This window comes from Neomonachus schauinslandi, chromosome 1 (genome assembly GCF_002201575.2).
Source record: "Neomonachus schauinslandi chromosome 1, ASM220157v2, whole genome shotgun sequence".
NCBI lineage: Eukaryota > Metazoa > Chordata > Mammalia > Carnivora > Phocidae > Neomonachus > Neomonachus schauinslandi.
In genome coordinates, this window is record NC_058403.1 from 187204674 (window position 1) to 187226278 (window position 21605).

The 21605-nt window shown below is 41.3% G+C and overlaps 1 protein-coding gene across 2 annotated transcripts in view; it reads left to right on the plus strand.

Moving 5' to 3' along the window:
- FHIT (fragile histidine triad diadenosine triphosphatase) overlaps positions 1–21605 on the plus strand; it is a 1475077-nt gene that overhangs the window by 1215399 nt on the left and 238073 nt on the right. For both annotated transcript variants that reach the window (XM_021694989.1, XM_021694990.1), the window contains 2 exons: positions 3244–3389; positions 5758–5787. In XM_021694989.1, the coding sequence (XP_021550664.1) occupies positions 3244–3389; positions 5758–5787 (176 nt within the window). The remainder of the gene's footprint in view (positions 1–3243; positions 3390–5757; positions 5788–21605) is intronic.

Here is a 21605-nt window from a genome sequence, read left to right on the forward strand (position 1 = left end):
GTTTTTTTTATAATTACATAAAAGGGGTTTTTCACAAGGATTTTACCCTCATCATTGTTTCCTTTGTGCTCGTATGAAAATTAATTTGCATTAAAACAAGTTTACGTTTTTCCAGCTCACATCCAACATTGGTTCTGATTATGCTAAATATTAGGAAGAGATCTCTTGGAATTAAAAAAAAAATCTTGCCGACCCTCCCAATCTTGTGTAGATGGCTGAAAATAAATGGATGTTGTCTCCATTTTGTCAGGGTCTTAGTACTCAGAGATAGCTGGCAAGAAGGTCTGGTTCGTAATGTATTCGCTCATTGCGGCAATGCTTATTAAGTCTGGTGTTCTGGGCAGGGGTGAACCAGTCTTCACTCTCGTGGAGCTGATGTTCTCATTCAGGTAAGTAGTAGCCAACCCAGAAAGCTGCCAGGTGGTGGCAGGGCCTCTGGCAGGATGGAAGTCAGGTGATAGAAGAGAGAGTAACTGGGTAGCAATTTAAACTGGTGGTCCTGGAATGCTCCTTGGAGAGAGTAGCATTGGAATTAGAATTGGAATGATAAGAAAGAAGCAGCCATGCGAAGATTATGGGGAATTGAATTGTAGGCAGAACAAACAGCTGGGACAAAGGCCCCCCCAGTCTGGGAAGGAGTTTAATGTGTTAGACGAACAGAAGGAAGGCAAATGTGGCAGATGTATAGTGCATAGCGGAGAGGTGGGGGAAGAGGAGCTTCAGGAAGTAGGTAGGCAGCAGTGGGGACATAGCCTGTGTTGGGCTTAGGACATAGGCTCTTTTCTGCTCTGGTTTCAGAGGAACTGAGGGATGGTGGTTGGTCCTGACTTCCTGATGCCATTTTGTACCTAGAATGGCCTGGGGAGACTAGTGAGTCGGGGGTTGGTCAGGTTGATGACTCACACAGTAGCCAGGAGCTCCAGAGCCCCACCCTGTGTAAATCCAGACCCATCTACCTCACTATGGAGTCCTGTGAAGCCTACCTGTGTGTCCACTGCCAGGTCAAGATGCCTGTTTGTCCATCCATTGGGTCCCAACAGAACAAAGACAATGATTACCTACATGAACACCTGCCCAAGTAAGCACCTTTAAAAGTTAACCCTATTTCATCTTATCATTCACATGGAAACATTGTTTGTTGCAAGCAGATAAGATGTTTTCTTAATAAAGGGTTAGATTTCAGGAAATATACATGTTGGGGCAACGTGGCCTAAATGGGCGGGTGAAAAATATTCACCTAAATGAGAATGTGTTTAGCCTGTCCAACTGTTTTGTGACATGTTGTTATTAGTATTATTAACGTTCAATTAATAATAAATGTATGTGATATACGACCCTGTGGTTCAGTGTACACAGGATGAAATACCTGACAGATTCGGCCATTTTGATTCACTTCCATAAATGTTTTGATTCCTTAAACATTGGGTCAAGCCAATCCTTAGCATCAGACAAGGAGAATGAACAGATAATAAAATATTTTTTATGGCATTGGGACAAAAAAAAAAGTTTCAGATGTCACTGATATTACTAAAGTTATCAGAAACAAAGAATTTCAGATTCGTTCTAACCATTTTGACAGTAAGCCGTTGTTTAAATAAAATGTCCTTCCTTCCCCACCTGGTCGCTGTGCTTAGACATAGCTCACCATGACAATTAATGGGTATTGCTGGAAGCTTGCAAAGTTGTCATCTTGCTGTGGTTTGGTGAAGTCAGGATCTAAGGGAGGGTGGAGGGAGGAGGAAGGAGAAGGAGGTGCTGGGAGGAGGATGATGGGAAAAGGTCTCTTTTAACAAAGAAGAGGCAACTCAGTGGGAGTGGAAGCTGGCAATCTGCTAAAAGGAAATGAAAGGAAATTCTTCATTTCTAAATGGTTCATTGACCCATGATAATAAAGCAGCCCTGCCAAAGAAGGATAATTATCTTTTTAAGTATCTGATGCCCTGTGGGTGAAGGCTTCCCTTCTCCCCTCTTGAAAAATGAACTCAGATTAAACAAATGCTCCTTTTCCTAGTTTACCGTTGACATGAATTTCCTGATTATGAGCAAAATTAATCAGTTTTTCCTTTCTCCCCCCTCCTTCTTCTCTTATGGAAGTCAGGCCCGCCCAGCTGAGCTCAGTGCATTTCCCTTTGGGCTCTGCGTCCTACCAGTATGATGGTCTACAGTGCTTGATATTCTGGTGAGACTAGCAATCATAGAATTGGGGTTTTATTATGCCTCTTAGCTCCTTAGCTTTAGGCAAAGCATGATCTTATAAAACAACAAGAAACGGGAAAAAGGAAGGAAACAGAAAAGAACATTAGAGCACTTTTTTTTCTCCTGCCGGTACCTGAAATCTAAACAAAAAATAATATATCTATCTGTGTGTGTGTGTATACTATACATATATATGCATATTTGCCCGATTGTATGCATGTAGCCACACGTATATGAGGAGTTCAAATACACAGACAACTGAAATGTTATTGATGGTGTAACATTGAATATTAATTTGCCACCAACATGTGATCAAACTTATTTTTTTTTCCTCTAGATTTTGTTTGTTCGGGCCAATATCATAAATATGTTGACTTGCCTTAAGACGGTTTTGTTTGCCTAACTAAAAAAACAAAAAACCCTTTTTTCTTAAGTTAATGATTTACCTTCAGCTGGCTTCCTGAATTCTTAATAATCAATTTGAGGAACACTTGTCATAAATTGCTTAACCCCATGGTACATCTCTTATCAGAAATAAAGGACACTGTATATTTTCAGAATGTCGACACTCCTTTTAAACATAAATAAAATAACTCCTATAGTATTTTCATTACATTTTTCTGTAAAGAGATATTGAAATTAAAATTTTAATCATGGGTATTCTGCTTGCTTTTCCAACCCAGTGCCTTTAGCTGCTTGAGAAGACAGAGCTTTCGAATTGGGGTCAGGAGATAATGGTCCAGAATAGATTTTGCCTCTTGGCATAATTATTTCAGCCAGCACTTGAGTCTGAACATTAATGCCCCTTTCCCTTAAAAGAATTTCTTCAGTGTGCCATCCCTTTCCCTTCAAAGTATAATTAACCATGTTTATAAGCTCTTTTTGAACTTCCTGGAGTTTGGTGGTTGGTAAATATTTGTTCTTTTATTCCTTGGTCTTTGAGAGTTCAGGCCTTGGGCCAAGGGGATTCAGTACTGTGGGTATAAACTTCTTGGTAAAAATACTTCCCAAAGAAGCAAAAGTGTGCCTTAACAGAACTCACCACAGATGTCCTCGTGTGTCCCCTTCGGCCAGTGGAGCGCTTCCGAGACCTGCGTCCCGATGAAGTGGCGGATTTGTTTCAGGCGACCCAGAGAGTTGGGCTGGTGGTGGAGAAGCATTTCCAAGGAACTTCTCTCACATTTTCCATGCAGGTGAGTGTACAGATAGCTCAGAAGTTATTTTTCTTCCTTTTCACACCCTAACGTTGGGCTCTCTCTCTCTTTTAAGCTGCCATCTCACTGGTAAGGCAGCTGTGGTTGTTCATGTCTTTCATAGTAGCAGAAAAAGGTGTCACTAATCCAGGACCGCCCTACTATCTATCCTTGGCCCCAAGGTGGACTGTGGAATGTCAGCTGAGACACTGTCTGCAGCGTTGTTTACAAAGTAGGTGGGAAAAATAGACATGTGATTTCGTGGGCATTAAGACATTCCAGATCTTTTCCTGGGACTGGGGCTGGACAAGTCATTTTTATTGCATGGTAAATATGTCTTGAGCTCTTCATGGGCCTAGCCTTGCTCTACCTCAGGATAGTAGAGACATGCAAGTTACATGGGGCCTTGCCCTCAGAGGGTTCCTTTTCTCTTTAATTCAAGCACCAGTGATTGATTGTGGATTGGTATGAAGCTGGATTGATGGAATATTCTGTGCGGCCTGCTTCCCAGGAAGAAAATGAGACACCAGCCCCTCCACCCTCGCCCCCGCCCCGATCACTGGAGATCTTTAGGCAGAGGTAGAGCCAAGTGTAGGAGGAGGAGGTCTGTGGTGAGTCATCAGCTGTGGGAATTGAGTAAATCAATATAACATATCCTGTGCCCCTTCAGATCCCCCTTGGGAAGAGTTGGGGAGTATCAATACCTAATTAAAGTCCTTAGTGGCCTCGAAATCACATGACTCTGCAGGGACCCTTTGGAAAGAATTGACTTCTTCCATCATGTGATATCTTGCCCTCAGTGCTTTAGTTGTGCAGAATATTTACCATCCTCCTTCTACCCTCCTCATGTCCCCACCATAGACCTTAGAAGAGAACAGGTAAAGAAGGCCACTATTTTTAGGTTATGAAAGGCTCAGACTAAAACTGCTCTTAAATGCTTCTTAAAAATTTTTTTGCTGCCATGTCTGTGTTGAGAGTAAACTTCCCTTTAAAATACTGTGTGTGTGTGTGTGTGTGTGTCATGTCAAACCATTTGAGTCACCTTCATGCAGGTAATTAATCTCAGGGTGGGTTTATCAAGCTTATGCTATAAATCATGTTTCCGGAGAGACCAAATGAAGGCAAGTGACTGAAGACATCTGTCAGTGTTAAATGAAATGCTAGAAGAAAATTCACATTCGCTGTAAATAGCCAGGGCTAGTTATCTAACATGATTTACTAGAAAGTGAATCCCATAAACAAAGGAACTGACTTGTGCGTAGCACTTGGGAGTACTTTCATAAATGCCGTGTTTTCAAACCCTTTAAAGCTTTAAACCATACTAGGATATTTATTCCACAATCATTGTGACCCTCCCTCCCCATGGATACATATGTAGATAAAGGAAACCAGAGTTTTACAAAACAGCATTTACCCTTTCAGTGCACTCTAATCGTTTTTGTTGTATTATCTGGTTTGTTTTTAATGCTGATCACAACCCATTAAGCTGACTTCATGACCCACTAATGGGCTGTGACTTCAAGTTTGAAAACCACTGATACACAGTTCTACTTAATCTTGGCCACAGCAGGCCAAACCTTCTTACCCATTAGTCTGGGTCACAGAGGTAGAAAGGCTTGCTAAAAGTTGCAAGGTTTGATTCAGTTTTACAATTTTTGATTGTAGACATTGCTTGTTCTGGTATCTCAAACCAGCTAAACACTTGTTTTTGCTTTGTATTGTGACTGATGACTGGACGAGTTGGCCCATTTTCAACTAAACCAATAGTATTGTTGGGTTTTAAAAAGCTGAAAAAGGCCCAGCAAAAATGAATGCTCCTACTTCCACGCTCCCCCACCCCCACCAAGGTCTGGACAGCCAGAGAGGGCCCACTCTTGGGTGATCTTCCTATATAAGACAGCCCATATTCTTGCTTAATGGATTATGTTTACAGTAGGTGTTTGGGTTTTTTTTTTTTTTTTTTTTTTTTTGAGTAGAGACTTGTAGTAATCAGACATTAATTAAACTACATCTGATTTAAAGATAACCAAAAGGTGTGATAATTTACCTCCTCAAACATTTCCAACCTTCCTTTAATGCAATTAAAACCATAGCGAAGAGCAAAGAGCATGGAAAGTAGCAAGAGGGTTGGTTCACTGGATAATTTATATCATTTTTATACATAACTTTTCACTTACTCTCAGGCAGAAATGGAGAACTGTCTGGTCCCACACATTTGAAGTGAATGGTCCCCATGAGAATACTATAAATTAACAGACAATGAAATTGGATCTAAATTATTAATGGGAGATATTTCTGAATAAGTAGGAAATATCATCTATCTGGTATCACCTCTGTTATTTATCTATTTTTTTTCCCCTCCTTCCAGGATGGCCCTGAAGCTGGACAGACTGTGAAGGTGAGTGCTTATTATGTGTATACAAATTAATAAGGGGCAGTTATGAGAACTAATAAAAATCACACTGAGCCATTTGCAGCACATTGCTGGTTCATTATGTTATCTTCGAGGTCAGAGAGACCCTCAGTGTTAGAGCCATAAATCCTGGCATTATAAACTATGCCAAGCAATATGCTTCCCATTAGTTTACAAGACATTTACCTTTTGTAGTAAAGTTATTATTGTGTAAATGCTAAAACAGAAGCTAAATCAAAAAGTCCAAAGACAGAGACTGAAGTCAAAGGAGTTCTGGGTGAGGTCTCATCTAGGGAACAGCATGTGAGCCCTGTGTGGATTGGCAGGTCCCATGTAAAGCTGGGGTGTCCGTGTTCTTCACACACCCTCTTTCTGCTGCATCATTCTTGAGCACCGGGCTACATGAGGTGTTTGCCCACGTGCTTGCCCACAGTTCTCCCTTCACCGCATGCTCTGCTTCTCTCTCTTCTCTCTCTCTCCACCCACATACCTATACTTTTCCTCCCTTTGTACTTCATACCAAAGTTCTAACCTAATGGAGTCAGTGGAGCTCAAAGATGGGTTTTTAAGTGTGCTAAAAGAGGAAAGGAGGATTTGTTAGGATACTCTCTGCTTCCCTAGTAAAATAAAATAAAAGAATAAAATCCTGGCTGATTCTGAAGCTGGATTTCAGCCCCCTTCATACAAATGCAAATTCCTCTGCAGTTAGGTCCTATACCTAAATCATAGAAAAGGCTTTTTTTTTTTTTCGGTGCTAGAAATCAGAAGGAAGTCAAACCAGGGTGCTAATGTGTGATACTTTGCAAAATAAGGTTTTATGGCTTCAAGACTGGCTGTGAGCAGCTAAGGTAATGCTTGGTTCCAAACAGTGCCCCCAAAACACATAGTCCTTTTTTGATATTAGTTTGCATATGGCTTTAACGTTTAACAGAGTTTCTGTGGGACTTTTAATAGAATCTCTGGGAAGTACTTGTGAGGAACAAATGTCCTATAGGGACTGCCATCAAGTTCTTTATGATAAAAAAGAGCTAGCCTCCTGATTGCTCCAGACATATGATGTCATAGGGACAGAGGGGACTCACAGCTTCCCTCCACCCCACTGTCCACCCCCATGCCAGGCTTCTAAACATGCAGCCACTAAAAAGAGTATAATATGAATAGCTTCTTTTTCAAATCATTTCTTGAAATACAAAACACAATGTTTAAGTCTGGTTGCTAGTTTTTTTAAAAAACTCAGTATGCAGGGCTCAGTCAGTTAAGCATCTGCCTTCAGCTCGGGTCATGATCCCAGGGTCCTGGGATGGAGTCCTACATCGGGCTCCCTGCTCAGGGAGGAGCCTGCTTCTCTCTCTCCTTTCCTGCTACTCATGCTCTCTCTCTTTCTCTCTCAAAAATAAATAAAATCTTAAAAAAAAAAAAACTCAGTATGCAAATGTAAATTCCAACAACACCAGATTTAGTTAGATGCTGTGTGCACTATCTGACCGAATTCCTTCAGCTGTTGCAAGTACAGCTGTAGATGCATAGCTAATAACGTGGGAGAATGCACAAACCCTATCAAATGGAATGCACAGGTTGATAAGATGTACATATTAAACATATCATTAAATGTATATGAATATATATGTAATATCTCAAAATTTCATTTTGGAATTCTGAAGGGGGTATTAAAATTATGTCCTGTATAAGCAGGCACTGAATAGAGACAAAAAGTAGATGCATGGTTGCCAGGGACTGGAGGAAGGAGGGCATAGGGAGTGACAGCTCAGGGGTCAGGTTTCTTTTTAAGTTGATGAAAATGTTGTGGAATTAGTGGTGATGTTCTTGCAATGTTATGAGTATTCTAAAACCTACTGAATCGTACATTTTAACGTGGATGATTTTATATTTGAATTCTATCTCAGTTGAAGAAAGTAATAAAACACAGTTAAAAAAAAAAAAATCCAGCGAACACCAAGTCTAGCAGGGCTGGGCCGCAAGGCTGTAGACTCTCTGATTCTAATTGTGACTACCTTTTTGGTGTCCTAGTTATCTAGCCAAAAAAGTTAATGGTTTTGTTAGCTTCAGTGGAGTAATCCTTGGCCTATAGGACTCATACACGAAGTGTTGAACGTGATTATTATCCTCACCACCGTTGTTATTTAACATAAGTTAATTTTTTTTAACAATTCTGTATTTTTGAATCAGTAGATTGTATTGCTTTGGACATCTCTTACCTGTTCCCAGCCCAATCACAGAATTACCCCAATATGCATGAGGGGGGCCTCTTACATCCTTTGTGGAATATAAAGTGGTGAAAAGAAAACAACCACACATGTGCAGATGAAAACCTCAGCTGGTGTATGACAAAGTTTAGGAAACTGTCCTTTTAGACCAAGTCCACGTATGTGAAATTGTCTAATCTATGTTTTTCCAAGTGCATTCCTTGTATTACCTGCACAAACATTAATTTTGGTGTTAGTTAAAAAAAAAAAAGTTGACACTCTCAGTTCTCATTCTAAATCTTGAATACCCTACTTAGGTATTTAAGTGTTTGGGGCTTGGGAGTCTTCATCGTGAACCAGCACACCATGAGTCTGTTCAGAGCCTGGCTATTGATCACCCTCGTTATTTTATGGTGATAAAACAGTAGCTGGTGAGGGCCGCACCCCCCTGACGCGTGGAAGCCAGCCTTCCAGGAGCCAGCCACCACCCCCCCTCAGGTTGCCGAGCAGCACCTTCAGTATTCGGTTGTCTGGTTCTGAATCCTGCAGTTCAAGACGGAGCACTTCATATTCTGAAATTCACTGACTTGCACCCTTCAGGGTAGCATTTGACAGCCTGCCATGGAGCGCACAGTGACCGTGAGCTTCATCTCTGCCTCTCTGTCTGACTCTTGGTATTCTGCTTGATGTCTGGCTTTGGAACCATTTATGTCTCATACCGGGTGGTAAGAACAGTAAGCCCAGTAATGATCTCTTCCCCTGAAGCCACTGTTGTTATTGTGAGTGAAGGTGTATTCCTGTGTGAGACTCTCGAACCTGGTGCCCCTTTAGGGTTTTTTGTTTGTTTGTTTCAGGGGCTTTCGATACTGTTTTGCAAAGAACAAGGGTGGCCTCATGTACTTAGTAAGTAATTTGTAGCAGGAAAGGAAATGGGTTCTTATTTTTCAGTTCATTATTCAGTCTCCTTTTGAATTCAAAAGTAATAAAGCCCTGCTCTCTACCCGGTGATCATTGCAACAATTTGGACATCCTGCAGGCTTGAAAAACAATCTTTTTTTTTCTGGTTTTAGGCATGTATCACAATATACATCTGCATATCACTGTATATACACGTACAGCCATATGTCGCTGTTTTATTAGCCTTTTCTGACTCCCATTCCCCATCTGAAGTGGCTCTGCCAAAGCCTTTACTCCCTATCCCGTTGTCTTATTTGATTTCTTTCAAGGCATTCTTTACTGGTTTTTTATTTGTTTGTGTAACTGTTTTTGTTTCTGTACCTATATTTCCTTAGCTCCTCAAAAATGCTAGCTTTTGAGCACCTGCTTTTTGTCATTGTCTACTATGGCCCTTTTGGTTGGTATGGGGAAGATAACGGGACTTTGATAGAGCAAACCTCTGCTCATCAGTTTCTAACTTGAGTTAACATGAAGCAGCCGATGATAGGTACTTGCATGTCAGTGTGTAGTTGGGATGTGGGTTTCTTGGGATTTCTCTCAAGAATCCCCTGTATTTCAGGCATCACTGACAAAGACCAGAATTTCCACTAATCAGGTTCCCATATCATATTCCAAAATGTGATTTGAACTAGCCAAATCATTAAAGGCGCTGTTCCGCCCTTTAAAAGGGATTCTCCTTAGTAAGTTTAAGGTGAGATATCTTTTAGAATAATTACTATGTGCATCTTTGGGTGGGAGGGTGTTTTAGGTATATTAAAGAGAGAAATTTATGGCAGGCAGGTAATCTAGAATCTCATAAGAACTATTTATAGAATATGCTTGCTTACCCTTTTCTGTGTTTGTGGACTTGAATCCCCTACTTAGATATTTAATTTTCTAATATTAAGGCAGTGGGAAGTAAGTGTCTTCATTACTATTGATATATTAGCAGTTACTTTTCAGATTGCTTAGGAAAAACAAGAAAAGGAATTCTTTTAAAAAGTGTGATTTAAAAATTAAAACCAGGGGTACCTGGGTAGCTTAGTCAGTTAAGCATCTGCCTTCAGCTCAGGTCATGTTCCCAGGGTCCTGGGATCGAGCCCTGCCTCGGGGAGCCTGTTTCTCCCTTTCCCTCTGCTGCTCCCCCTGCTTGTGCTCTCTCTCTCTCTGTCAAATAAATAAATAAAATCTTTAAAAAATTATAAAAAACAAAAAATTAAAATTAAAACCAAAACAAAAGCAACTATTCCATTTACTGAGGGGTCTCTATGGTCCTAGAGCAGATTTTCTAGTGGAGATTTGGTAATCTTTTCAATTCATGAACATAGAGGACATTTTAGCTCTTCGTGAAGTCCAGTAGTTAATACACTTTGGTGTCAGTCAGAGGTTCCATAGGAATATTAGCTCTACTATTTTACTGTGGACTTTGGGCAAGACTCTTAACCTCTCTGAACATCTGTGCCTTCATTTTCAAATGGAGGGAATCCTGCCTATTGTACTGAGTGATGGCGAGGAGAAACCAACATGAATAAATAGCCCAGCCCACCACATACTGTCCCTGGGACCTTGTGCATGTCTCTTAATATTAACCTTACCCTCAGTTTTCTCATCTGGAAAATAGGCAAAGACTGGACTTAAGGAGAATGTACTTGGCATTGAGATTGTTTGTGGCCCTGATGAGTTCACAATAACACACTGAATTCTGTCACTGTTAACTTTTGCCATTTTGCTTAAATTCTTGAGAAAACTTTCTTCTGATCATATGACTTGTGCTTTGAATATCGACTTTGAATTTATTCTAAAAGTGACCATTTGAACATTCAGAAACCTACCTTATTAGGTGTGGGGGGGGGGAAATCTCTACCCTGATATATTTTTAGCCTCTGCTGTACCCCTACAGTAATAGGTCACTCATGGTTCCAAGCCAAACATGTACTTCAGTTACTTGAAGTAGGTTTTCACAAAGCAGAAACCTGCCTGCCCCCTTATGCTGATTCAGTAGGTCTGGTGTGGGACCCAGGACTCTGCATTTTAACAGACACTGTAAGTGATTCCCATGCACACCTTAGTCCAGTGCATAGCATCAAACCGATGAGAAGATACAGAGGAACCTCCACATAACTCCTTGCTTTCAACCCAAATGAATTCCTAAAATTTGGTGTGCACGGAATGGAGAAATTGACATCTTGAGAATGAAAATGATTTTACTCAACTGTTATTTATTATTTTCATCTGTAAAGAAATTTCACAAGAGCTGTAGTTTGCCAGAGAAGTTTTATCCTTGATTAAAGCCATGACGAAAAGTGCCTTGCCTGTTTATATCTCATGCCTGCACCTACTGCAGGAAGAATTCGTATTTTAAGGACACAGTAGCTGTTATCTTGTGGAATTGCCTGAGAATTTACATCTCTTCTCTCACAATGAATCCAGTTTTGCCTGAATTTGGTAACCCAAAACCAATTTTGGTGCTCAAGGGATGGGTTTGGGCGTACATGTGGGAGTGGACACCTCCAAACCTACCCCTCCCTCCTGGCACGTATGTGTGCTGACTCCCCCCGCTTCTGGTGATCTGGGGGCCAAACCTCTGGAGCCTGGCTCCCCAGGCGGGAGAAAGGAACCATGAGCCTGCCTGTCTCCTGTGGGAAACTTTCTCTCTCCCATTAGACCTCCAGTCTTCTTCTAAGAAGGTATCAAATCATTGTGTTTTTCCATTTCTAAATCATTAATTTTGATTTGCATGATGTCATGCAAAGCCCTGAAAGAAAAATTACCCAAGCCCCCTGGTGTTTTCTGGTTACTATTTTTTTTTTTTCTCTGTTCTTTCAATGTCACAGGCAGCTTCAGTAGATGGGATGGGGGATGCTGGAAATGGAGTGAGGATGGAGGGAAAATGTCATCAGGATTCCAGTGTACTGACAGAGAGGGAGGGCTCTGGAGCCAGATGGCCTGGTTTCAATACCAGAGCTGTCACCTACCAGTCGTATGACCCAGCAAAAGTCAACCTTTCCTAGCCCCACCATTCATTTATAGATTGTTATAATGAGGGCCTCAGTGATCCCCTACCTCCTAGGGGTGCTGTGAAGACCAAGTGCCTTTAAAACAGCACTTGACGTACAGTACATCTGAATAAGTGTTTGCTTTAGTTTTATAATTTTCACTTAATCCTCATAACCCTTAATAGTGGGCATTGGTGTTTTACACTTGAGGAAACCATGGTTTATGGAGGTAGAGTAACGTATCAAACCACACCACCTGACTGATAGTAGACAGAGATTCAAACCCAGCCCTGTCTGAGAGCAGTCTCCATTATATCATGTGGCCAGCTATTCCTAAAAAACACCTTGCCTCCAGTAAGCACAGGGAAAGGTGTACAAGGAGAGATTTTGTAAATATTTGTCACCCTCAACACAGATTAATTTGTATTATTTCGCTTTGCTTAGGATAATACTGGCTTCTCCCTAAAAATACCCAGAGGGTTCTCTCTGTTTAACTTTGTTATACAGGTGAAGGTTAACTAAACTAAATGCTGCTTTATTGCTGTATGTCCGTTTGTAGCAGAATGATATGTTTTAGATGTTTAATTTTTCATTAGTGCTACCAAACAAATTTCTTTAGTGTAATTGGACGACCTGGCATAAGCAAAGTGGGCATTTGTCTGTTAAATTTATTTTGAGATGCATAACACAGAAATACGGCAAATGTTGAAGATAGATTCTCAATGCCAATGTTTTATAGATTTCAGTAGGGTGTCTTTTACACCTGATGTTCAGTTGGGGGATTTTATTTAATCACTGTCAAGTCAAATATCCTATGAAAAGCAAAGTGCTCTGTAGACCCCAAAATGCTATATCAACGTGACGTGCAATTATTCAGTCACCTTCTTATCTCTGTTGCTGCAGTCAGGGGTAGTCACTCACTCTTACCATTTTGCTGTGGAATACTAAGTGCTCAGTAAGTCATCACAGAAGGAATTTCTTTCTCACTCTTTTGCTCTGTAAGTTTCAGGCCTGGGAAATTGTAAAATTCTCCAATTCTGTATAACCAGCTCATGGTAGGTTTAAAGTTTTGAACCTGTGGCATCTAAATAATTGGCTTAGCCAAAATGTCAATGCTATGTAAACAAACAAAAAACAAGAGGAAAAAAAAAAAGAAACATGAAAGAAAAGGTAAAGTTAACTCAGCCCAATTAATCATGTGACAAGGATTCAGTTTTGAAGGGATGTGGTCATGGCAGTCTCAGTAGATGAACTATTTGTTATAAACCACATCACACACCTTACATATCAAATGGGGAGGGAACATCCATTAAATAATGTGTGATTTGGTTGAAATTGGACACTGCAGCTGAAACAGATACAGATAATATTATAAACTTCTGTTTCAGGAGTTATTAACAGCAGAAATAAAATATAAAAGCAGATTCCTTATAGGCTGTCTATATTAAGTGTAAAAATGCAGATCTGTATATTGCTTCAAGATTTGGACACAAATAGGGTTGGGATTCCCCCCATGTGGAGACAGTAAGAAGAAGGAGCACACTGTAGGATGTCAGGGGCACCCAGGGACCTTCAACTCCATAGATATATTTTATTTTTAAGTTGAGTAATGTGTATCCCTTTGTTCATTACATTATTTATATTTTGTAATATCATTGATATTTTAAATGTATTTTGAAAAACAATATACAGCTTTCTCTATAATTTTTTTTTTTCACAGAGGTCCCATTGGAAGGTTTTCCATCAAGAAATGACTATTATAATTCATTCTTTTTCCTTTATTATCCTTAGCTATAACTGGTTCTCATACTTCCTATGTTCAGATGTCTGATAATGGGGCCCATAAAACAGATTTTTGAAAAGCTCACAGTTGATTCTATTGTTGCCCAGATTTAGGAACTGCTGTGTTATGTATTTCTATAAATACATTTTGATTCTGGGTCAGTGACCTAGGCAAGATTCTTGCTGCCATATCCACCCTAAGTTACTCAGTCCCTTTCAGGGCCTCCTCTTTGCCTTTTACGCTAAAGCCATTGGTAAAATAATTCTTAAGATCCAAAAGCAGCTGGAATCATAAGGATCTGATGACTGAGCCTGGGTCAGATGGAAACCAGCTTAATGAATAATAGACATGGCAACCTGCAGAGCTACAGACATGGAAAAATTAGAATAATGACCTTCCTAATGACATTTAAGTGAAAAATACAGGGCTGGTGGAGGATCCGTCATGGCCCTTGGGCCAAACACAGTGAGAAATTCTGCTCCCTCCCTCAGTGTGAATCATGTTAGTGCTAGGAAAGGATAATGTTGAAATTTTAACTTCGCGTGTCACGAGCATTGATACCGCACCTGCGGTCTCATAGCAGATTCCCTCCGTGGAAAAGCCATTCATCTGCCAAGATTAGGGAAATAGAGGTGGACATCTCTGGAAGCCTCCTGAGTCAGATGAATCCCAAACCTCAGGGGGAGAGTACAAAACGGATGGCTTGAAATCCTTCTGGGCTCATTTGACATAAAGATAATATTTTGGGGTTGTGGTAATGAAAACTCCCCTCCCCTCCCCCCCCCGGTTGTTTATTCTCTTAAATAAGCTTTTCTTGTTCCTGATGTTACATGAAAAATCAACATGAAGTTGTTTAGGTTGTTGATCTTGCCTACAGTGGTTTAGAAGAATAAACAACGTTGAGTGAACAAAGCGAACTCACAAAATATTCTTTTACTTCGTGGTGAAACCCATTTATCCTAATGTTCACATTCAAATATCCCACCATAGGGTCCACATATCGGGACTTATTTCCTGAAAAAATATTTTCTTATCATGCTTTGTGTGCTGGGGCCCTGAAAAAGAACCCAGCTGGGCCTTTTATTTGTGTTTCAATTCATCCGTCGGTTGTAAATGGTATGAATTCCCAGATGTAATCAGGTTCTAGCAGTATAATTTTGACAAAATTGTTCAGCCGTGGAAGGAGTAAATATGATTCCAAGCTCAGCTCTGCTATCAGATGACCAGAGATGAGAGTCGCTCTCAAGGAAGAAACTCAGAGCCTGGGATAATTTGGAGAATCCCAGAAGGGTAAACGACCTTGGAAGGCATGTGGTGTCATCACCTGTTGTGCAGATGACCCCCCTCTGTAGCCTTTAAATTGGTCTGTCGTCTTCCTCTCTATCTGGAAACCCAGTGTGCTGTGAGGCAGCCTCTTCTGGTTTTGAACCGCTCTGACCTGTGGTTGATGATGAGAATTTCCTCACCATCAAAGGTATCCTGTCCCTACCTCACAGGGAACGAGCATCCTGTCTGCTTGTGTTTTATCACCTAGCACTCAGTCTTTATTATTTTAATTTATTCTTCCAGTGCCTACTATGTACCAGGTATTGTCACAGGCCCTGCTAGACCAAGAAGAGTGAGACCTGGTCCCTGCCTTTAAGGGCAGTCTGAAATAAATGCTGTCATAGACAGACTGAGGGGTTGTAGAAGTTCTGTAGTACCTCTGAATTCCTCTCCCAAGAAGTGTTTTGTGAGCACCTACTATGTGTCGGGTACTGCCAGGCACTGGGGTACAGTGGAAGAACAAGCATCCAGGGAATAACTTTCAACTTATTGTCTATCTTCCTCTACACCCAAAGGGACGTAGAAAATAATTGTGAGCTTTGAGCAGTATTAACAAGGCAGTGACAGGGTGCTGTGAGAGGAAAAACACAGAGGGAGGAAAGATGGTGGAGTGACTGCCCTAGATAGGGTGGCCAGCCCAGGCCTGCTGGGGAGGTAAACTGAGACTTGAGGAATGATAAGGATCCATCCCAGAGGAGAGCTGGGCAAGAAAGAGCATTCTGGGCAGAGGAGACAGCAGCAATGAGCTTGGCAAGTTCTAAGAAATGATTGACAGCCCTGGGAGCAGGAATTTGGGGTAGAGAGAGGTGAACAAGAGTCATACCAGGCCTTGTACACCCTGGTAAGGAGTTTTAACTCCATTTTATTTATTTATTTATTTATTTATTTATTTATTTATTTATTTATTTATTTATTTAAAGATTTTATTTATTTCTTTGAGAGAGAGAGAGAGAGTGAGAGAGAGAGCGCAAGAGGGGGTAGGGTTAGAGGGAGAAGCAGACTCCCCACCGAGCACGGAGCCGGATGTGGGACTCGATTCCGGGACTCCGGGATCATGACCTGAGCCTAAGGCAGTCGCTTAACCAACTGAGCCACCCAGGCGCCCAACTCCATTTTAAATGTATGCGGTGTTTGCATTTTATTCCAAGGGCAGAGGGTATTTCACCTGTGCCAGATATGATGGGTCACCTTAATTAATTTGGTTTTTCAGTTTCTAAGCCCACTTTTCTAAAACTTGAATAATTTTGTCTCAAATCTATTTTGAGCACTGTGGTTGTCTCTTTTGCATGCTTTCTAAATTCCTCCATTATTTAGCAGCCAAGAAGTTAGGGCGTGTTTGAATCCATCTCTAACTCTAGGTGTGAACCCTGCTTGGTCTAATTCAGGAATTGGCACACTTTTTCATAAATGTCCAGATATTAAGCATTTTAGACTTTCAGGGCCAGATGTCACAATTTTACACCTGCCTCTGTAGCATGAAAACAGCCACAGAAAACATGTAAATGAATCTGCACAAATAAATGTGGCTGTATTCCAATAAAACTTTATTTATAAACCAGGCTGTGGGCTGGATTTGGCCCACGGGCTGTAGTTTACTCATCCCTGGCCTAAGCCATTTCTCTCTGCCACAGTTATGACCTTAGTTAAATTTCACCTAAGCTGTTTAGAAGGTAGGATTCCGTTCACTTCGGGGATGGTTGTTCCCAGCATCATGGAGAATTTGTATCCACTGTTTGTGGGAAGGGACATTAATAAGGAAGCAGTATCCTGACAGTTGCTGACAGCTACCTTATGATTCCTGGGGCAACCTGCCTTAGAACGAAGCAGATGCTGAGGCCGGAATGGCAGAGAGAGCAGTTGGACCCCTGGTGACATTATTGAGTTGCTGAATTAACCAGTCCCAAAGCCTGCACCACCTCTAGACTTTCTGGTTAGGTGATCCATTCAAGCCTCCTCTTGTTTAAGCTGACAGAGTTGCATTTCCTGCCACTTCCAGTGGAAAGCATCCTCAACTTGATCATCTGCTCTAAAATATTCAGTTATCGTTACTCCTTAATATGCTTAACTGGCAGTTTGCTTGAAGTGCCGCTACATATCTGCAATACTCATCACATACCAACGGGAATCTTTGAGTGAAAGTTGGAGAATCAATGGCCCTAGAAGAGCTTAACTTCCAATAGGCTCCCTTTGGTGCATGACCACAACGTAATTCCATTAACTTTAATGATGGTCGTGCTGTACAAAATGGGCCCTGTTAGTCTATTCTTCCCCTTCTTTTTAACATTAAATCTTATCCTGCTGCTAATTCTTCAGGGTAAGATATGCACACCAATGCCATTCATTTCTTGGCCTTTATTAATATATGCAAGACTCTCTCAGGGAGGGAGTTGAGTACATTAAAAATGAATCCATTGCCCCACTTGTCAACTGTAAGAAAACCCGAGAGTCGGGGACATCAATGGATTATTATTGTTTGTTGTGAGAGCCAATAAAATCATAAATATGGCTCAAACAATTACCATGGCCACATTAGCAAATTATCAAATCTATAACTTGCTTTGGAGCCTGACCTCCGAGATTTAAATAGAATGCCAGAGGGAGAAAAGTTGTATTTTAGGAATGTGACAACCAGGCGAGGATAGAGAAATTTATGATTTAATTTGCTGTGGAATCTAATTGAGAATAACTGTTGGATTTCTAAAAAGTGAACTTTGATTAGGTTTAGCAATCAGAAATAAACCGGAAATATGGGTCGGGTTAGTTTTCTGAGAGTCTGTCAGGAGGGGGAAAGGAAAGTGTTCATTGCAAGGAATCACTTTCCTGGGTGACCTTCTACCCTGCCTCCTATGTGCATCTTTCCTGTGTGCAAATAATTGGGTTATACCTGAGACTAGCTGGCTCTTTCCAGAGACGTGCTTTTTACTTTCTTCACCAAGTGTCAATTTTCCCCCATTTAGAAATAAATCAATTCAGAATGAAATTACCCAGAGCATTCATTTTTCACCATCTAGTAAATGAGGCTCTCTAAAGAACACGAGGTCCTCCCTTTTCCAGTTGAGGCTTAATAGCATCCTCCTCTTGCACGGAAGTAGTGCAGAGCTGTTGTCCCTAGCTTCTCCAGGCTTTTCATCTCTGGTGGACTGCTAGGCGGTATTTGCTCTGTAACATGTACATTGGTATGTTCATAGATGCCTTTGCATATTTTCTGAAGATCTAACGTGCAGTCGGACTGCCAGGTTTAAATTTCTAACCCATAGCAGGTTGGGACACAGCTGCCTGGGGCATCATCTCCTCCATTAGCCATTATCGTCATTCATCTGAAGCCCTGGCCTCAGCCGCTCTGATGACAAGCACACCGGTGGCTAGGTTTTCAGGAATGGATGGGCTCATCTTTCAGCTCACTCAGGAAAATAGAAAAGCAATTTGCACAAAGATAAAGGAGATTTCATAGTGAGCAGGGTAGAACTGGCTAACGGATTTCTACAGGCAGTCAGCAAAAGCTTGAAAATCCAGCTGAGAAATGATAAATTACTGCTAACTGTCCTAATTATCCCTTGACACTCTGTGTTGAAACCTGACTAAATTTTGCTGAAACTTACAAATAGGAAAGAAATTTAAGGTTTAATAAATTATCCATAATAGAAATGCTGAGAGAGAGAGGGAGAGAGGGAGGGAGAGATGGCTACAGCAGAGGGCTCATATTGATCACCCAACAGTTTCCTGAGCCTTAGCGAGAGGTAGGGGTAAGGTGGGGTGGGGGATGTGTTAGATAAATTGTAATGTTAATTACAAACCTAATTGATTATATTCAGCAGGCTTATCAGGTTGAGGAAGACTATGAGTCAACTCCCAAGGTCATTACAGTAATAGCCGTGGTAAACGTGTAATTTGTGTTCACTTGTGAACATCATGTTCTTCTCTGCAAACAATATAACCAACGTACTAGTTTTAAAGGGTCACACAATGACGAGATGTACTTATTTCTTTGTATTTTAATACATCTTGTACTAACTCATCTTTCATGTTTTATAGTTTCAGCTTTACCCTTATCCCTTGTATAAATCCACATAAAACCCTTCCAGTGACGGCTGGCTTACTCTTGACCAGCTATTTTATTCCGCTTTTAGATAACTCCGGTTAGAAAAGTGTGCTGTTTCCTTTTTCATTTTCCTCTCTTCCTTCTCCTCTTCCTCTTCTTTCCCTGTGAACCAGCAGGCAGAAAACTGGAATCTTGCCTCTTTTGTTTTTCTCTCTAGAGTCTGGGCAGTCTGGTCTAATCCTGGACTTCCTCTCCTGCTTAGAAACCTTCTAGGAATTGGAAGAATGTGCTCTTGTACTTCTAAGGACTCATCAGTGCCTTTAACTGTGTATATGGCATGGTTTTTCCTCCTTTGCCAAGCTTGTCCCCATATCTGGGTGTCCTTTGGGGATTCTTCTATTTTAAACATGTTGCCAAGAATCACGTGGGGGCATCTAGATGGCCTAGGAGCAAGTGTTTTACTGCAGTCCTTGGTACGTAGTAGGCTCTCAATCAGTGTTTGCTGGACAGGAGGATGGTTCAGAGCCTCGGGGCTGGGTGTTCATGCTGCAGATGAAGATTGTAGAAAATTAGATGGTCAGAAAAACACTGTTGACAGTTACAGGCACTACTGTATGGTGGGGATTTGTTCGCTCCTTTTCATATTTTGAAGACCACGGAATCTGGTCAATGATACAGGATCCTCTGATGTCACTACTCTCAAGACCAACTGGGCAATAAATTGATAGAGCTGCCCTTTGATCTCACTGTGGACAATGCTAGCAAGGGAATGAATTCTGAGCTAATATTCTTAGTTAAGTCATGATCTGTGGGGGCTCTTTCCACACCAAGGGTGTTTTCAGAGACTGACTGTTCTTGTGTCTAATACCCACCAAGCTTTCACGCTAATTATTTTCCCTCTAGCAGGCATACAAAAGTCACCTAGATCTCTTTGACTCTTTGGGGGGTGACAATTAGAAGCATAATTTAATGAAAAGTGGCTAACTCATTAAATTCTGGGGGTTGGAAGGATCACAGAATCTTTAAAGCCTGAAAGCTATGGACTTTTTCTGTGGAAAAACTCAGGTATACATGCAAAATGTTCCATTTCATTTCAGGGGTCTCCTGGCCCCCCGACACCTGTCCATGGACTGCTCTACTGGCCTTACCTGAATTGCTGTCTTCCACCTATATTCCAGGGGCAGGTAGTACTACTAATGTAAGTGGATGGGATAAATCTTGAGGCAGGTTGCAAAAAGCCATGTTCTCCCCATTTGAGAGATTAACCTTGTTAACATGTCTCTCTCACTCACGGGAATTGTTTGCTCCGTGGATTAAAGTCTGGCTCCATCTACTCTTAGTTGTGAGGCTTTAGGCAAGTGGTATAACTCTCTCTGCCTTTGTTTCCTTGTCTGTGAAACTGGAATAAGATTACTCCCCTTTGCATAGGATTTTGTGAGTATCACAAAAAGCTATGAATGGGAAACTCTCCCCACAGTGCTTGGCACACTGTATTTTTATTTACCAGTGATGTATTGAGACCTGAGTGCTCACCCAGCCTCTCTTCTAGCTTCGATGATGACAGCAGAGCACAAGGAAATGCAGCCCCTACCCTCAAAGAGAGCATCCTCTCGGGTCTTCCATCTCCATCACCCCTGCGTCAGGCAAGGCTGATGAGAACGTCAAGAGAAACCCCTGGAGAAGAGTTAAAGTGGATTCCAGTTGGTTTCCAGCCCCTTGTGTCATCCTGTTAATGGGCCCAGAATTCTTATTAATGGGCCCAGAATTCTTATTAATGGAAGCACACGGGTTTCCAAGCAATGTGAGCAAGTGAGTCGAACAGAACTGACTGTGCAGAGCTAGTTCTTGCAAGCAGTGAAGTCTACCAGGTGTCCTTGGGAGGCTCGGGGAGCTGTGTGTATCACCTCCAGACACACAGGTCTGCAAAGCATGTGCCCCTGAGACAGGTGTTTGCTCCTTTGAGAAACAATGTTACTAACCCTGTGCATCGTGGATTCTTTAAAAAATGGGCAGTAGCATGACTGAGAAACTATTTCCCCCATAGCCCAGCCAAGATAGAACCTTATTCTGATATTAAATTTGCATAACGGAAAGTGGGGATTTCCTTCGCCTCTAAGGACCAGGTGTGACCTTAAACCACTGTCGAAATTCACATGAACTCATTTCAGTCAGCTGTGGAATTTTACTTCCCTATTCAAAAGACTAAGTTTGACTTGAAGATAGAGTTAGGAAACATTAGAAGTTGAGATTTGAGATTTAAAAAGCTTAGACTTCAGAGAGTTAAATCTCAAGTTCAATTTAAGAGCGCAAAATTGGAAGTTTACGTGGAATTGAGATTGAAGATAAGTTTTAAATATGATGAGATTTTGTTCTCTTTTTATTATTATTTTCAATGCTGCCACTAGATTTACTTTGTAGCTTCCTGTTGCGGCCTCTGATTTGGGGGATCCGGGATGCGATGGTCAGGAGGAGGAGCAGAGCTGAGGACGTCCAGAGTTCAGACATACCCCGGCCTCCAC